The sequence below is a fragment of the Zonotrichia albicollis genome, chromosome Z, assembly GCF_047830755.1.
Source record: "Zonotrichia albicollis isolate bZonAlb1 chromosome Z, bZonAlb1.hap1, whole genome shotgun sequence".
NCBI classification, from domain to species: domain Eukaryota; kingdom Metazoa; phylum Chordata; class Aves; order Passeriformes; family Passerellidae; genus Zonotrichia; species Zonotrichia albicollis.
This window is the reverse complement of record NC_133860.1, coordinates 7191373-7210039: the sequence shown is the minus strand read 5'-3', so window position 1 is coordinate 7210039 and position 18667 is coordinate 7191373. Positions and strand designations below refer to the sequence as shown.

Genomic DNA, 18667 nt, shown 5'->3' with positions numbered 1-18667 from the left:
ATGGATCCACGTATGCCCACCACTGATCCAGATATTCCTGCTGTTCAATGGAGCATGTGATTGGGAAGATTGGCCTCAGATAGACCAAAACATACAAGCTGGATGAAGGGGAGATAGCTGTGGGTTAGCAACCCTGGAAGGCAAATCTGGTGTAAAACTTTGTGCTGCAATGAGAGCTTCTCACAGGGCTTAGTGTAACTTCGCTGGAAAGTTGCAGAAGTTTTGGGAAAAACAAAAAGCACCAAAAAAATCCCAAACCACGAAGTCACCAGCAATTTGCTTTGACATTTGTTCCCGGCACTCCCCACCCCCTGCTTGGAAATCTGCCGGCTCGGCCACGGGGAAACGCGTCCCGTGTGTGGGCTGGGCAGGGCAGGGCAGGGCTGGGGCGGGCCGGGGGCGGCCCGTGGGGAGCCGGGGCCGGTGCGACGGCGGCTCAGCCCCAGAGCTGCGCGAACATGGACTGCGGAGTCATCACCTCCAAGACCGTGCTGCTGCTGCTCAGCCTCGCCTTCTGGGTACCGCGGGGCTGTCCCGGGCCGGGGGGAACGGGGTCTGACAGGGGGACACGCTGCTGGGCGATCCCGCAGTGAGCCGGGCATGGAGCTTAGCTGTGTGCGCTCGTACATTTCTGTAGCAACGCCTAATTACGTGTTTATAAAGAACAAGGAGATTTAGGGGGTTAAGTTTTTAAGAAAAGAAAAAAAACAACAAGGTCAGAGCTTGTTACTTTTTTTTGTTCGTTTTTTTTTTTTTTCTTCGTGGCGTGTTTTTAATGTTCCCGGCATTTTAGTAGTGTTTTTAGTTCAAGCAGTCTACAGCCGCGTTTTGTGGTCTAAAGGAAATGAAGCCGCAAGGCGAGGGCATTGTACAAGGGCTGTGCTCCGTATTTGGGGCCAGAAGACTTTTGGGGAGGAAAACTGCTGAGAACTTTGTTCCAGCTGTGTCCTTGGCACAGTTACGGCTTTCCAGATCCCTTCCGCGATAATTATTTACAAGCGAGTGAGAAAATGAGGGTGGTTTGTATAGTTTTTAGCCTAACCCGTGTTGGTTTGGGGGTGTCGGCATCGGAGGCTCATGGCACGGTGCCTCGGGACAGTGACAGCGGGGGCTGGTGGCTGTTCTGGGGGTTGTTCTGGTAACCCGGCTGGGGCATTCCCCCTGCATGGGGAAGTTTGGAAAACCCCCACCATCACCATGGACCGTCCTTGGACCTGTGTGCTGCTGTAGGAAGGGCGGTGTCACAGCTCAGGTGTGTCGGCCCGTGGGCTGGGGGTTCACGGCTGCTCTGTAGCACCTGGGTGTTTTCCAGACGGGGCTTTGCCAGGGATGTCCCAGCCTGCCGGTGACAGCCGGGGCCTGGAGCTGCTCGGCCAGGCTGGGCTCAGCGTGGCAGTGCCCCTTGCTCTGGGTGAAGCAGGGGCTCTTTCTGAAGAGCAGGACCAAAGTTTGCCAAAGAGAGAGGCTACAGGAGGAGAGAAAAAATAAGGCAAAAGAAGGAATCCTGCTCTAATTAATCCCTGGGGCCTCGTGGGGTGTGGTGCCGTTTTGTAAAAAACATGACTTGCTGCTGGCGGTGGTGAGGAGCTCGTCCCCTCCATCCTGTGCCTCCTTTATGAGGCCCAGCACAGTTTATTGCTGCGTGTGCTCCATGTAGCTCCTGAGCCACTGACACAAATGGAGCTGCAGCCAAGCCACTGCTGCACACCAGGTGACATGGTCTCACTGTGTCTGCTTGGTTGGTGGTGATTTTCTTTTGGTTTTTTTTTTAAGTAGCCACAGAGAAACATCGCAGCATCCCTCTGTTTGTATGTGGAAAGCCCCTGAGCCTCAGAACAGGTGTACCTCAGCTAAGCATCATTGCTTGGCTTTTTGGAAATGAAACAGCCTTATATCCTCCTAGAAATGTCTCTGGTGCTTTTCCCTCTGCTGTAGGAGCACTCTCTAGTTGTGATTGGTGATCTTCTTCCATGGACTGTCAGCAATGATCCTTGTGCACGTCTGTGGCCTCTGAATTTGGGGTGACCCAGAGCAGCCCTTTGGGTTGTTTTTCATCCCAGTAAGAGCAGTGCAGCCTGGTACCTGTGGCATTTAGATGCTGCTGCCGCCATTATGTGTGGTAATCACATTCCAGCAGCAGAACTGCAGAACCTGGAATTCTGGTTTAGGAGGGTGGAGATGGAGGGACTGATTCTTTTATGCTCCTGCAGAACATTTCTAACAGTCAGGGCTCTGTAAGTACAAGGCTCCAGATGATTGTGAAAACAGGATTTGCCAAGAACATCAGAGCCCTTCTCCAAGGAGTAATTCATGTCCAGACATTGCATGCTGCAGATCTTTCCCAGCTCAGAAGTGATTATGGAAAATAATTCACCACCTGCGTAGTCAGCAGATGGTGCAGATGTTGCTCTTTGACAGAAGTTATTACTTAAGAATATCCTAAAAAGGCAAAAAATCCTCTTTTGGCTATCTGATCATTATCATGCAGAGTGAAGAAGTCAGATCTTCCACGATGACAAATTGGGCTTCCTAAATGAGGTGAAAAAACAGCTTTTCTCCTAAGCACTCGGCTCAGCATCATACGTGCAGGTCATTCTGCAGGTCAGGCACCTATGCATAACTGCCCCCAAAAACTCAGTGATTAAAGATTATTTAATTATAAGGTTACCACAGGTGGTGCTTCAGGCTGTGGGAGTTCTTCCCACCTCCTCTTCTCCTCCTGAGCACCTACCAATTAGGTCAAGTGAGTGGTAAGAGCAAGAGCAACTGGCTTCCAAAGATTGAAAATTCCATTGCCAGTTGATAAAAAAAATTACCCCAGCAGTTGAACCCAAAACCTGACCACTCACCCTCATGATGTGCCAAGTGATATTTTTATTAATGAAGACATAGTTCTCCAATTGCCACTTATAGAATTTGAGTGGTTATCACTCAAAAATAATAAAGTATTTCCTCCCACTTAGGTAAGAATTGGAATATTTGGATTTGTGAATAAGCATTGAACCTTAACTCTAATGGGCTTTGATACACTACAAAAGTTGAAAAGTTTCATTTTAATTCGTGTTAAAACAATTATTTTCAGCAATCTCAAAAAAAATCACCCCAAACCACTTCTTTGCTCTTGGCTTTTTCCCTGTCTAGTCTAAACACTGAAAATGTCAAGTTTTCTCACTAATTAAACATGTCTGTCTTAGACTCCACTTCTATCTTTCATCATAATGGTGCAGAGTTCCAGGGAGACATTATATATTCATGTTTTCAAATATAAGATGTAAAAAAATACAAATATAAATTTAATGCAGAAATCTCTTAATGAGCAAAGCAATTATGACATGGGAGAAATGAAGGAATTAGCCTTCCAAAAAGTTCTCAGTATTTATGGGCCCTGGGCTTCAGAGTCTGCTTAAGACAAGTTTTTATGCAGATCCTCTATAAAGGAGTAGAAGGAAATGTGAGTTATTAGTTTGGTAAGTGGGTGCTGGCCTGCTCCAGGGGAAGGCTGGGGATGCAGGTTTATCTCATGGGTCCCAAAAGATTGAGAGGAAGGGTCAGAGCAGACCATGATGTTCTTGGCAATGTCTTTTGAGGGGACTTGGCTGGGTGAGATGTGATGATGCTCCTTTTGAAGGAGAGAGGTGGAATGCTGGGATTCACTTCCTGGTCCAAGGGAAGAAACTGGGAATGTTAAAACCAGATGGAAGCTTGGTGCTCCAGTATTTCTGTATCATGTGCAGTAAGCACCTTCCAGTCGCTGTTAACCTCAAAGCATCCAGCACCTTGCCCCTGCTCACCTTCAGCTTCATTGTCACTGAGCAGGTCTCTGCCTTCAGAGGGGGTTTGTCATCCTCTGGTGGTCCTGAGGATGAGGAGCTGGACTTCCACTATCCTTGTGGGTCCCCTCCAACGCAAGATATTCTGATTCATCTCCAGAGGGCTGCCTTAGGTGTTCCTGCAGTGAAAATCCTGTTTTCCCAGATTTCCCATTCACTTCTAAGCAGAGGTGGGTGCTTCCCCAGCCTCCTTGCTTGACTTGCCCAACAGCAGGGAGAAGCATAAGGACAAATTCCTGCCTAGGGTGCTTCAGTGGGACCAGGGGACTTGAGAGAGCAGCATTTGATCTGCTGGCAAGAAGTGCAGCCCCCTGCCATGGGCAGGAGCGCCTTCCACTGGAACAGGTTGCTCAAGGAAACACTATATTGCTGCGGTTCACTCTAAATTATTTTTAGCGATTTGGAGGTATAAAGTTACCCGCAAGAAAAATTCCTGCATGTGTGAATGGTTTAAAATCACTCATGCTAGTAATGAGTACTTTGGGAATGCTTGCTCTGGAGCCTCAGTCAGAGAGGAATCTGGATGCTTCTAATTAACAATGTACTGGATACTTTTAATTAACAATGTATTGAATAGCAAAGGTTACATTGAGGAAGGGAAGGGGAAGATGGTTGGTAGGGTTCCTTGGGAGCTGGAACCATGGTGATTTTTAAGGTCCCTTCCAACCCCAGCCATTCTGTGATTTCTAGCTCATTTCTGAATGGTGAGAGCAGAGCAGCCACATGATGCAGTGGTCACAGGATGGGGCGGATTCCTGGGCACTTTGGTGTGATCCTTTTGAGCATGCCTTGAAAGGATAAAGTTGATCCTTGTTTAAAATTATTCTCCCCAAAATCAGGAAGCCGAACTGAACTGGCTTTGAAGAAAATAGGCTTTGCTGTATTGTATAGGGCCTCACAGACTAAATTAAAATGAAGGTGCTGGCGCTGTGTGGTCAGCACAGGGGAGGTGTGGGGATAGTGATGCAGATTCCAGGGAACAACCTCAGCCAGAGGGTCCCTGTGGCTGTGAAGGGACCCTGGATGGCCAGGCTGTGTATCCATCTCTAAAGGCACTTTGGTCTCGTCAAAGGTCACCAAAACCACAGTTTGACAGGCTGAGAAGGTGGGGGTAGTCAGCCTGAAGAAGAGGAAGTTGTGTGAAGGCCACGTGGAAATCAGCCTTCCTGTGTCTGACAGGGGCTGCAAGGAAACCATACAGGGATTCTTCATCAGGAGCTGCACTGATGGGAGAATGGCTTCACACTGAAAAGGGGGGACATTCAGGGTAGGAATTGTTCCTGTGAGGGTGGTGAGGCACTGGCATAGGTTGCCCAGAGAGCAGAAGTGTTCCAGACCAGGTTGGACAGGGCTTGGAGCACCCTGGGACAGTGGAAGGAGTCCCTGCCCATGGCACGGGGTGGAGCTGGGTGAGTTTTGCAGGTCCTTCCAACCCAAACCCTTCTACGATTCTGTGGTTCCATGTTGTGGAAGTCCATGTGGTCATTACAAGGGCTCATTTTGGTACCTCTGTAGCAAGATTTAGGATTAGCTCTGCTGTGATTTAGGCGCACCTTGGTTTAGTTGCAGCGTCCAGTGTCAGAGCCTGGAGCAGCTTGATTGAGAAATTGGGGTGGTTCGGAAGGCAAATATTGAACTACAGGGTGTTTTGTGTCCTGACAGGCTGCTCAGATCCATAACAGCCTGGCACTGGCTGATAAACCAGTCCATGCCCAGCTGAAGTTACACTCCCTGCAAGCTCATGCCCTGCAGTCTGTGTGTTTGGGGAGAATACGAGTGAAAATGGGGATTCTGACAAGTGGAAATGGGTTTCTCCTCCTCCTGGTCCTGTTGCCTCTGTGATTGTGATTAACAGCAGCACCATAGCCCCAAGGCAGGGGATTAAACATTAGGAACTGGGGCAGGATTCCTTGCTTTGCACTTCTGTACAGTGTCTCAGTTGAGGACATCCCACCATTTGTGCTTTTTCGGTACATGCTAGCTTTTAGGGAATGAAAAATAACCTTGGAATTAGGCTTGGAGAACAAAAGGCAGCATGCTAAAACAACTCTTAAGGCAGATATTTACTTAATATAGCCTGAAAACAAGCCCACTACACCCAGAATCCCCTCTGAGTGTGTGGTCTTGCAGCATGCCAACTGCAAGAAAATGTTGGTTTAGGTTTGGGAATTTTTTTCTCCTGAAAAAGAGGCATGGGTTTTCAGAGCCTTTTGGCAGATGCACATTGTTTTCATTTGAGGAAGAAAAGGAAAAAACAAGCAATTCCCACCATACCCAGCAAGCAGCCTGAGGTGTGTTTTGGGGGCAGGCTGAAACATGCCCCTCAGCTGTACATCCCAGCTGAATATTTGGGTGTAACAGATCTTGATGAGTCTGCTGTGGCTTGGTTTAGCTTGGCTCAGAACAGCTGTCTGGGTTCCGTCCCACCTCTGTAGCTCACCTCAGGAAACTGATTTGAAGGTTTTAGTGTGAGGGTAATGACTGGCATGAGATTGGCAGGAGTTCTCTCCTGGAGCTGTTGGTGCTGCTGGAATCGAGGGCAGCCTGGTAGGAGCTCACATCTTTGGTGCTTTTTGCTCCAACCCAAAGCCAGCTCCAGCTTGCTGAGTTCAGTATTTTTTATTATTTTGTAAATCAGTGTTTTCACAATGTGAAGATCTGAGGGAACACAGCAAGATTGTGTACTAACAGGAGACCCCATCCTGCCCCAGCCCTGGCTCCAGCAGCACAAGGAGCTGGTGCTGCTGCAGCCAATGCAGAGGAGGCCACGGAGATGCTGCCAGGGCTGGAGCCCCTCTGCTCTGGAGCCAGCCTGGCACAGCTGGGGCTGCTCAGCTGCACCAGAGAAGCTCCAGGGACACCTGAGAGCCCCTGCCAGGGCCTGCAGGGGCTCCAGGAGAGCTGCACAGCCCCTGGGGACAAGGCAGGCAGGGACAGCAGCCAGGCAATGGCTCCCAGGGCCAGAGGGCAGGGACAGATTTTGGCCCATTGGGAATGAGGAATTGCTGGCTGGGAGGGTGGGCAGGCCCTGGCACAGGTATCCTGGCACAGCAGCTTTGCTTGCTCCTCTGCAAGCAAATGGTCCCTCTGAACATCAAAAACCCTTTTCACTGCAAGAGTGACCAAGCACGGTCACACACTGTCCTGGGTGATGCCAGAGAACACAAATATGGCAGTACCTGATCTATCATTTAGAGAAATCAATACCATAATTAGGGTAGGAAATGTTAGCTGGAGCCAGGAGGTCCCTTCCAGCTGGCAGAGTTCTAAATCCAGGATGGAAAAGGGAGAGAAAGTTGTGCAGGTGGGATGGGAAGTGCTGAGCTGGGGTCGCTCTCATTGCTGGGAGAAACCAGCTTTGCCTCAGGCCAAGGGACCCTCAGTTCTGGGAACTGCCTGGTCCTTGAGGGCCAAGGGGAGTTTAAACTTGTTGAAATGAGGATAAAGCGAAAAAAGCTTTCTCAAAAGTGCTCAGTGTCTTTCTTCTTCTCTAAAATCCTTAGAAAACCTCTTGCTCCCTGAAAATGGAGTAGTGCAGCAGCCAGGGAGGACTTGAAACTGTGGCAGTGAATGGGAAGAATAAATCTTGTAGTACAATAAATCAGCAAGGGAGCCAGGTAGTAATTCTCTTTGCCATGCAAGCTGGCTGTTGGGTAATAAAATACATTATTTATGGAGGAAATGTGCAAAGTCTTTTGAGCAGAAGATTTACCTGTCAAGGTAAATCAAAACCACTTCTTGTACACAGAAAAAAAAGCCAAAAAACAAAGACATGGAGTGTCTTCTGTATTAGGGAGAGGATGGGCGCCTGTAACTGAGGCCAGTGTTGCTGGGGGCTGACTCTAGATATGAGAGATATTGGGACAGGGCAGTAGTAATAATTGTAATTGGCAAAGTAATAATTAAAGAATAATTGAAGTAATAATTTTCATCTGACTATGCAAAGATACTGTAAAAAAAGTGGGATTTGAGCCTTAAAATTAACTCAGACAGCTCTGTGAGCTGACTTTCTAATGGTGAGTTTCGTGGCAGTGGTTCAGAAAGGGTTTATGGGGCTATTCATAATTCCTCCAGTTTGTATTTGCAGTAGTTTGCTGTGGAAGACAGCCTCTCTTACTGTGTCATGAAAAACGGTATTATTTCTCTTATCTGTCTTTGCCCATAGAAAGTTAATGATACAGGAAAAATCCAGCCAGACTGAGTTTTGTGCTGTGGTGGATATTAGTGCTGGCCCTGGGAAAGTCCCATTGGACAAAGGAGAAATATCTGTAAGTCTCATGGCCTCAATTTTTTACTGTACAGATGCTGCATCTTGCTGGACACACGGGGTGAATTCAGAATTCACCCTGTTCTTAAACTTCTCCTTTGAACACTACAGCTTTGTTACTCTGTATTTTTAATTTTCCAGCCTTTTCAAAATAAAGTCTTGTACCAGTTTGCAGTAACAGGTCAAGTCATAGAATGAACACTCTGAAATGGGAGGATGTTGGGAGAAACCTTTTAAAAAGTATCCCAAATCCTCCAAGCAGCAGACACTGCCTTTTAACACCACAGTTGGTAGTTTGGCTCCTTTGCTGTACCTTATCTGAGTTTGGAAGGGGACAAAGAAGCCTGCTGATAACTGTGAACGAACACTAATCTCTGTTCTCAGCCATCACGCAAGGTTGGCTTATGAAAACAGAGAAGTGAAGGTGGAAAAGCACCTGTTCTGCCTCACTGATAGAAAAAAAAAAAAAAATATATATATATATATATGAAACATTTGCATGTATTTCAGAGCAGTGGTATAGAGGAAGCTTTAAGCAGCCCCTTCTATGTCTGTGATTAAGTGGCATGAAGTATTTGCATGGCTAAAAGCCTCCTGAACAGGGTAGGGATTTTTGGTCATCAGCATATAAAAAGAGTGGAACACAAAGAGGCTTGTTGCATTTTAAAAAATACATAAAATTGGTGTTTTCCAGCAGCTGTCCTGTTCTGCATCAGTGAGACAGCGCAGGGTTCTGTTTCATGGGCGGGAGTGAATATTCACAGTGCTCTGTGTGTGTGTTATGTGACTGAGAGTCCCCTCGTGTTGTGTTTGTCCTCTGTGCACCTGCTTCCCTGGCTCAGCTGAGCCTGGAAGGGCTTGGTGAGCCCAAACCTCAGCCTGGGAAAATCTGCTGACTGTCACAGCTCGGCTTTCTTCTCACTCAGCCCCGAGGAGTTCACTTTTTCACGCTCAAATAGTTTTTCTGCTCTCTGTCAAGGGTGTGGGATATGAAAAATTGCGTGATGCTGGCCCTAGGTCCTTGGAGGGTGCGAGCCGCGGGGGCGAGGCAGCAGAGCTGCCCAGCTGTGGAAAGGGGTTTTCTTGCAAAATTTCCTTTTGCTTCATCTCGTCATCTTGTCTTGAGGAAGTTGCCAGCACTGAAAAGAAGCAGGAGCAGTTTCCTGAGGCTGGTGCCACATTGTGTGAGCCTGCTGGGCACCAGGCCTGGCTGCAAGCACGCTGGCAAAGCAGGAGACCAACGAAAATTGTGACAAAATGTGTATTTCTTGGCATAATCCTAGCATCCTTTGTGTCATTTTAGATGGGTTTGAGGAGGTGGCTGACTGATCATGGAAAAGGACGTATTTGGTCTATTCCTCCTCAAAACTAATTGCTCAAACTGGTGTTTATGGGATTGTTTATTTCTTGAGATCCAATCAGAAACCTAATCAGACATACTTTGAGATCCATCTTTTGCAATGCAAAGGACTTGTCCTTCTAGAGAAGTACATCTTAGTACATCTTCATCTTAGATCTAGAAATGGGCCACAGGTTTTGTGATGTTGAGGTGAAACAAATCCCTCCACCAGATTTTGAATTTGACTTAAATTCCGGAAAGGCTTAAGGGAAGAGTTCTGATTTAAGCTCTGAAGTATTTTTCATCTTTGCTCTCAAAAATTCTCTCTGGGACTCACCTGCAAAAATCAGGGAAGAGGTCATTATCTTTGATGCCTTCTATTCCTGAGTGACCCTGCTCTTCAAGGCTTCAGGATTCTTCCAAATGAATTAAAAACCATGGGTGAAGTCGCGGCAGTATCTGTGGTCATCTTCCTTTAAGTCTTTTCCCAAAGACTTCTGGTTTTGCCTCATTACTCTTCCCTTTTCTGCTTGGAAGCAGAAGTTTGGAAATTTTAGTAAACTTCTTGCTGGTTGTGCCTGGTCTCTGACCAGAAACAAGGCAATCCTGAGTATTGCAATAAAACCCACTGTGAAAGTGCTTTATATTCGAGATCCTTGAACTTAACACTAGACCTTCTGGTTTTGTCTTGCAGTCATGGAGTTTTGCTGGTCCTGGCTTTAGGGGCCTTTGTGAATTGGCTTCATAGTTTATTTTTTTTCTTAATTCTTGGCAGCCTTTTACTTGCAGCAAGGTCTTTCTTAGCTCCCCACAGCCTGGGAGCTTTGTTCTTTAGCATGCCCTGTGCTGCTTCCTTTGCATTGCCTTTTGAGCACGCTGGAAATGGATGGAAAATGAAGTATGAGTTAAAAATGAAGAATGTTTCTTCACCGTGGTGGAGGGGGACTTTGGAAAAGACACTGGAGTGAACAGGACAAGGGGGAATGGCTTCCCACTGCCAGAGGGTGGAGTGAGGTGGGATACTGGGGAGGAATCACCACCCTGTGGTTGTGAGACCCTGGCACAACTTTGCTTGCCCCTCTGTGACTGTCCTCGCCCAGATGATGCTGTTTCAGAGCAGAGAACAGGTGGACAGACACATGCATCCAGCCTTCCAGCCAGGCCAGAAATACAGCACACACTTTTTGAGTCATGCCCCTTCATTCTTCTTGTGCAACTGAAGGCAAAGGGGGATGGAGGTGATGAGTCCCCACCTCCACCTTGACTGTGGCAGCAGCTCTCTGGCCACAGTAAAGGAACAAATGGAACAAATAGAAGGAAAAAGGAACAGTAGAGGAACAAATTACTTTCCCAGAGCCATGCCTGGGAAAGGCTGTGAGAAGATCAGAGAAAAAAATTAAAAACAACTCTTATTTTCACTTGCTGCACCTGTTGTTGTGAACACGTGGAATGTGTTACGGAGATTTGTTTACCAAAGGGTGGTTTTTTAATTAGCCAATGGTGATGGTGTTTGAATTGGAGGAGCAATCAATTCCACCTGTAGAAAACTAAGGTATAAAAAAGCAATGGGTTTCTTAATAAATTAAATTATCAGCCTTCTGTGAATACATGGCGTCTATGTTGATTATTACCCAGCCGGGGGCCCGTTGCTGTGACACTTTACTGTTGCTGCCATTCCAAGGACTTTTCCTGTCCCACTTTCAGTTCAGGAACAGACTGTTGAGGCAGAAGGTGAGGCTGCTTCTCCTCACTCCTGTGGTGAAGTGAGAAGGCAATAATGCCCTTTGAGATAAAGTGGTCTCATCCTTTCCCTGCATCCCTAAAAAGGGGTGACAGGAAAAAAGTCATTGTCACCCTATACCTGTAGACAGGGAAATAGGAAAGAGATTTCCCTCAAAGAGAGGAAAAATGAAAGGAAGCTTTAACAACCACTTTCATCATCAGCATATTTGAAAACCCAGTGCATGCAGAGAAGAAAAACAACCTGAGAATTGGTAATCCTATTCCTTTTCCTGATATCCCACTTTGCAGAGGACCTGTTGTATCTGAGCCCCAGGGCAGTGGGACCTTGCAGGTCCTGTACTAAATGTCTGGCTTCATCACTTGGTGCATCTGACCCAGTAATTCTGGGGTACAGACAGCATCCAGGAATGCAGGATTGTGGGATGGGAGCTGTCTGAAACAAAGGATGCTCCTGCACTTGGAGGTAATTGAAAGGCAGGCAGCAGACCTGGTTGAAGGGGAAAGAGCCAAACAAGGTCAAGGAATTAGCCAGTCCCAGCTCCAGCATGAGGAGTGTTTGATTAATTAAAACGTACAGTGCTGGGGAGGTAATGAACTGCTCCAAGGCTGCGTGACGAAATCCTGCTGTGACCTGTTGAAAACAATCTGTCTGGTTTCCCTCAAGTTTCCAGAATGTGAATACGGGGGGTGCTGCTTTCCTTGTGCTGCAGGATTACAGAGAGTGGATGAGAGAATTCTCTTGCTCTTGAGAGGATTTTTTTGTGCCATCAGTGCCATGGCTGAGCCTTTTGGTGTTGTTTCCAGGGCTATACCCAGTCCAGTGGGTACAAGTCTTTGGTCTCCAGGGCAGCTGCCACTGATGCACTCTACCTTGGCCTCAATCAGCAAAACATCCTTCTGGGAGAGAGATTATTTTAAAGGCTGCAGAAATCTGTTTCCTGCAGGAAAAGGAGGGACTGTTTTGCTGAGACTAGGTACATTTGGGCCTGCCTTAGTGGTTAATGAGAATGGAAAGGATGAGTTTTTCTCAAAAAATAATTTTAAAAAATTTTAAAACCACCACAAAAACCAAAAACCAACCATGTGGTGATCTGATTCTCGTTAATGCAGCCTTGGGTGGGATGTAGTGCGAGCTTGGCATTCTGCAAGACATTGATGCAAGTCTACAGACATCTACAGACGTCTTTCACCTCAGCTCCTGTGGTGCCTTATTATCAAGGGTGTGGAGTAATACAGTGAATTTTGTCTTCTCCGTGTTCAAGTTTGAATGCCTCAAGTAATAGTTTCAGATTCACCGGTTTTTTCCATCTAGTTCTTTGCACACTGTAGCCATTATTTCTAAAATCTCTATTAGAAAACAATCCATGATTAGTTTCCAGGTCAGAGGCTTAATAAGCAGCTGCTAATCACTTTTCCTTGCTGCATTTCAGGCGGCAGCAGCAGGCCTCAGCTATGTCGGGGCGTACGTCATCAACACCTACAAGAGCTACGACAACTTTCTGCAGGACAAGTACGCCCTGCTGCCGGCCGTGATCATCATCTGCGTGGCCGTGGTGATGTTCATCATCGGGCTGATCGGCTGCTGCGCCACCTTCCGCGAGTCCCGGGTCGGCCTGGGGCTGGTGAGTGTCGCCGCGGGTGTCGCCTGCCTCCCGCCGGCACGGGAGGGAGCCGAACGCAGGGAAAGGTCCTGGTGGGTAGCGCTGCTGAAGCACTGATGGGTTGTGCGAGTCACCTACAGCTGGGATGCTCCGGTCCGCCCCAGATGAGTGCGGGAGCAGCAAGTTTGGAGGAGTGAGGTGGTGAAGGAACAGGAGGAAATACGAGTTTCTAAGCAAGCGAGCAAACCAGATGTGTATCAGTCTTTCTGCAGGCTTTAATCCTCATGCCTTGACTGCTCACAGAATTACTTTTAAAAATCCAGAAAGGTTCACTTAGAGTAGCTTCATGCCCTGAAGGCAATGTGAGCCCAACAGGGAGCGCACGATGCACCTGACTTGGCTGCTGGTTTATCTGTGTGCTCTCCCCTTTGAAATCCACCTTGTGAAGTGTTCCACAGGCTCTTCACACAGGTCACACCATGGCAGTGCTCAGGATCAGGCACAGAGCCTGTGGAGCCACAGTCATCGTCCCAGCCACGCACAGCAATCCCCAAAACGTTTGGGTTGGACAGCACCTTAAAGCTCATCCAGTTCCAACCCCTTTTCCATAGGCAGGGACAGCTTCCACTAGACCAATCAATGCAACCAGGTTGCTCCAAACCCTGTCCAACCTGGCCTTGAACAATTCCAGGGGTGAGGCAGCCACAGCTTCTTCTATTCTAAATGATATTCTGGGAACTATTTTGATTGGAGAGGCAATAAGAGATAACAATCACTTGCTGCTGTAAAGTAATGTGAAGTGTATTGTGCAGTTGAATTCAAGTGCTGTGGGATTTTCTCTTACTGTCTCTTTTTTATTTTCAGTTCTTGGCCATTATCCTGGTTATCTTCATTGCAGAAGTGTCCGCTTTTGTCTTGGGATTTGTTTACAGAGAAAAGGTAAACTAAGAATTTTTAGCATCTCTGTCCCAACATAAAAGTAAAGAACAGATCTCACATTGTTTAATCATTCCAATTTATCTGGGTTGTTTTGGTTTTTTTTACTCCATCCCCTGTCCTGCAACCTGCAGAGCAAATGGGAATGGGGATGTCTTTTCTGGGAACATAGTGAACATATAAAGTACCTGGCAGATATCACAACAGTCTCTGAGTTGGATCAAACAGTTGTTGATGCTCTCAGAGGAGGGCTTTTCCATCAAGGGCAGCAAGCTTCTACCCAGGAACATGATTCTGACTAAGGGCCACCTGAATTTTGTCTAAAACATTGCTTGATTTTTCTTATTTCTTATTTTCCCCCTTGACTTATTTGAGATACAGATCTTTTGCAGTTTCCACCAGATGAAATGTTCAGCTCTCACATTAAAATCATCTGCATTGTTTTTCTGTCTAAACAGGTAAAAACTGATGTGCAAGGTACAATGCGCTCCGTCTTTGAGAAGTATGATGGCCAAAACCCAGAGTCTAGGGTTGTGGATTACTTGCAAGAACAGGTAAGAAAATACTTAAGCATTGTTTGGAAAGCAATGTTTGGGTCCTAAACAAGGAATTTAGGCTGGGAAAGGTGGGGAGAGGATGAGTGGGGCAGTATCCTGGAGCTTGGCTCTGTGTTTAGCATCCAATTCCCCAAGGCAGCTGAGGGTGCTCCTCGCTTTGCAGAGCTGGTGTGTCCAGGCTGTGGGTGTGACATTCATGCAGGCAGGGATGTGGCTGATGTGAATGACACTTGCATCACAGCAAATAAGTGCATAGGAATAGCTGCTGCTGAGAGCACCACGCCATAAAATAGTGAGATGATGGAAGACTCTGCCCTTCAACTTGTCACCTTCCTGTTGGAGCTTTCACAAAGAATAAACTAAGAGGGACATGGTAATGTATGGAGATTGATTTATTACATCTGTGATTGTTTTCCTGAAGCACCGCTGCTTGTAAATCTGCTGCAAGCTACTGGCAGCTCTGGCTATGCCTAAGAGATGTTTAACTCACCACGAGCATTCATATCTATGAACATATATTACATATATATAATGTAACTAGTAATACCTATGTATAATGCTATGTAACAGTAACTGCTGTGTCACTGTCCCGTGTTTGATAGCTTCACTGCTGCGGGGTTAAGAACTACAGCGACTGGACCACCACCCAGTGGTTTAATTCCACTGGGAACAACAGTGTTCCTCAGAGCTGCTGCCAGCAAGAGGCCAAGAACTGCACCGGGCACCTGGATCAGCTGCAGGAACTCAACACACGGGTGAGGATGAGTGGCTCGGGGTCACACCTGGGCTGTGTTCATTTTCAGCCAGGTGGAACTGTGGAGAGAAGCATGCCAGGCACAGTTCAGGGATATAGGTGTAGTTGCTTAAACACATCTGGGTCAGGGAAACAACTCATCTGGGATTGACCACACTGAATCTGGAGGATGACAGTGCTCTGCCCTGGAGCCAGCCTGGCACAGCTGGGGCTGCTCACCTGCACAAGAGAAGCTCCAGGGACACCTCAAAGCCCCTACCAGGGCCCAGAGGTTGCCCTATAAGGAAGATGAGGTCAAATATTTTAGCAGGGCCTGTTGCAACAGGACAAAGGGTAATGGTTTTAAGCTAGAAGATCAGTGTAGATCAGATATGAGGATAGGAAGGCCCTGGCCCAGGGTGCCCAGAGCAGCTGTGGCTGCCCCTGGATCCCTGGCAGTGTCCCAGGCCAGGCTGGATGGGGCTTGGAGCAGCCTGGGACAGTGGGAGCTGTCCCTGCCCATGGCAGGGGGAGCCCAAATGATCTTATAAAGTCCCTTCCAACCCAAACACTTTGTGATTCCAGACGCCATACCGCGTTCTCCAGTCTAGGGCACAAAGCCCTAAGCTGACTTTAATAGATCATATTGATGGCCATTCTGGCCCCAAGTTTTGGGGTCTTGTTTAAATGACCAGAGCCAGAGGAAATTCAGACGCAGCAATGTCAGTAAATTGCAGTTTGTCAGTGCCTCTCCTCACGCAGGAGGAAATAAGCCACCAGGTCTGGAAGACAAGAATGGAGTTCCTCAGACCTGCAGTGTGGATTAGACAGGCCTTACCAGGCCCTGCTGCCTTGGGAGAGCTGGGGGGAATAATAAAAACTTCCTGCTGGATGAACACCTTTTAACATGTTTTTACCTCTGTCTTTCATGGCAGGGCTGTGCACAGGAACTGGAGTCTGGGCTGCAGAGCGTTATCAGCTATGCCATGCTTGTAATCCTGGGGTTTGCCATCGTAAAGGTAAACACTCTTGTCTCCTCCCTCATGGAAAATAGTACTGTTTGCCCTTGGATATCAGGTCTTCATCTTCACTGTCCTAACAGCCTGCAGCTTTCTTCTGCCTCTGGAGTAGACTCAGTCCTCTGTTCCTCACTTGTGTTTTTCCCACTGTCTCCATTTCATCTGCCTCACAATGATGGGAGGGATTCAAAAAATAGTAGAGGGTTTGGGATGGAAATTCACTGTGGAGTCCATTTTATCATAGTCACAGAATCCCAGGATTGTTTGGGTGCTAAGGGACCTTAAAGCCCATCCATTCCCACCCCTGCCATGGGCAGGGACAGCTCCCACTGTCCCAGGCTGCTCCCAGCCCCATCCAGCCTGGCCTGGGACACTGCCAGGGATCCAGGGGCAGCCACAGCTGCTCTGGGCACCCTGGGCCAGGGCCTGCCCACCCTCCCAGCCAGCAATTCCTCATCCCCAATATCCCACCTAACCCTGCCTTTCCTAGTGGAAAGCCATTCCTGTCACTCCTTGTCCAAAGGTGTGCTTAAATAGTTTGGAGAACTCATCCCCAAACAATCCTAGCCTTTCACTGAAATTTTCCCCATGGCAAGATAAATATTAATTAATGTGAATGTACTAATTAATGGAACAAACCAGAGAGGAAACACTCCAGCCGGAACTATTACTGGGAATTGGTATGCAAAAATAACACTTTATGCAGATGTATTTTTAAATGAGTTTTTTCCATATAATGAAGTCATCCGCCGTGTAGGTGTTTAGTCTGACAACTGAAACAAACACAGCAGGACTTAGTCCCTTGTGCACTCCCTCTTTTCCAGTTCTTCGGCATGCTGAGCGTCTGTGTGCTTACTTGCAAGAAAGAAGAAAGTGGATATCAGCCTCTTTACTCAGGGGTGTTTGCCTAGTAAACCGAGAAGAACAACCTTGCTTCCTGATGATGAAACTGACTTGTGATCACACCACAGCTTTCTGAAACGTTATGCTAAGTTTGGACCTGTGACTACTGGTAGCACCGGGTGGTGTAGTAGGCTCCAGAAAGAAACTTTCTTCTGACCTTCTTTCCTCTGCCCCAAAAACATGCAGCAGAAACTTTATCTTTTAATCAACAAAAGGGTGGAGACCTCAGGAGGGGTTTCAGTTGCCTGTATAAACCTCAGATCACTCCCATGATGTGGCTTGAACAACAAAAGGAACTTCTGAATGCCAGGTTTAAATACTCTTCACAGGCATGGGGATCAGTAGCATGTTTTTTTCTATGTCTGATTGTGCAGTTTCAGATTTTTTCCCCTTTCTTATGTCACATGTTATAATTCTGTTTACTGGAGAGGTTGTTAGTGCAAGACAACCCCACGCTTAAAGTCTAGAACAAGCATTTATGTGGTTGTTTAGAGCAGCTAGCAAAGATGTAAAAACCCAGGTTTTGAGCTTTTGGGCTCAGAACTGTCTCTCTTTGGTTTGTTTTCAATCTCTTAATTATTGACATTAAAAATTCCTTATGAAGCAGGGCTTTTGAACATTTTCTTCCTCCTTTTTCTATGGTTTGCCTGGGGGAATTAGTGCCACATTTCCGCCCTGACCATGCTTTTCTGCTAAAATACTAAAAAGATAAATTCTTGTACTAAGCAATTTCAATAATATGCTGTAGCGCTGCTTTTGTACATTTCTGTTCTCCTTAGTTCTGCTGGACACAGATTGGATTGTATCCCTGCTTTAACACAGTCCTTCTTTAACTCGTTTGTATGTTAATCTGTTTATAAGCTTTTCAGAATTTTGGGGATAGAGAACAGAGGGAACTGTGAGCCTTTGCGTATCAGGGAATTGTGGAAAAGCAAGACATTCTGTTGATTCCTTCCTTGGAGAGATAAGCAGCCTGTCCTCAGTAAAATAAACCTTTATATTTATGGCTAAAAAGAAAAAAAATAGCTTGAGATCAGTGTAAACTGTTTAACTATCTCCATCCCTACCCCAAGAGAAAAAAAAAAAGCAGCAATGGGTGACAATGTCCTATAGAAGACACACCAGCATATGTATGTAGAAAACTGATTTTTTATTGAGGGCTTTGTCTTCTGTTAAATGCTGAAATAAACTGAATTTATTCAACCAAGTAATAAATAGTGAGGCGGTTGTTGGTCAATGCTATCACAATTCTCCGGAGGAGTAAAGTCCTCAGGGGCGGAACCAGAGCGGGAGGCTGAGGGCGCTGCCTCAGAGAGATCCCGGCCGGCTCCCTCGGCAATTCCGCGTTCCGCCCTTCTTTCCCCCCACCCTCAGCGGTCCTGCCTTCAGCGATCCCGGCTCCTTCTCACCCGGCTCCGCTCAGCAATCCCGCCTTTCGTTCCCGCCTCCCTTCAGCGACCCGGTTTCTCTTACCGCCCCTCTCAGGGATCCCGCTTTCCCTTCCCGCCCGGTTCCCTGACCGATTCCCTCAGCAATCCCGCCTTTCCTTCCCGTTCCCCTCAGCAATCCCGCCTTTCTTCCCATTTCCCTCAGCAATCCCGCCTTTCGCCTTTCCTTCCCGTCCCTCTCAGCAATCCCGCCTTCTTTGCCGCTCCCCTCAGCGATCCCGCCTCCCTTCGCGTTCGGCTGTCCTCAGCGACCCGGTCTCCCTTACTGCCTCCCTTAGCGATCCCTCTTTC

At 47.2% G+C, this 18667-nt stretch overlaps 1 protein-coding gene across 1 annotated transcript; it reads left to right on the top strand.

Annotated features, from left to right (window-relative positions):
* Positions 1-362: 362 nt before the first annotated feature.
* Positions 363-18043, top strand: LOC102063781 (tetraspanin-36). Its single transcript, XM_005490098.4, has 7 exons — positions 363-518; positions 12610-12801; positions 13645-13719; positions 14175-14270; positions 14876-15028; positions 15942-16025; positions 16850-18043. Exons 1-7 carry the CDS (start codon positions 459-461, stop codon positions 16934-16936), a joined length of 747 nt encoding a protein of 248 aa, XP_005490155.2. The 5' UTR covers positions 363-458; the 3' UTR covers positions 16937-18043.
* The last annotated feature ends 624 nt before the right edge of the window (positions 18044-18667 follow it).

What these genes read in the sequence shown, in the direction of transcription:
- LOC102063781 (XM_005490098.4), top strand. Translation starts at nt 459, where the DNA reads ATGGACTGCGGAGTCATCACCTCCAAGACCGTGCTGCTGCTGCTCAGC. An exon ending in GATTTGTTTACAGAGAAAAG is followed by an intron (nt 13,720 to 14,174) that starts GTAAACTAAGAA and finishes CTGTCTAAACAG; the next exon opens with GTAAAAACTGATGTGCAAGG. An exon ending in TGGGGTTTGCCATCGTAAAG is followed by an intron (nt 16,026 to 16,849) that starts GTAAACACTCTT and finishes CCTCTTTTCCAG; the next exon opens with TTCTTCGGCATGCTGAGCGT.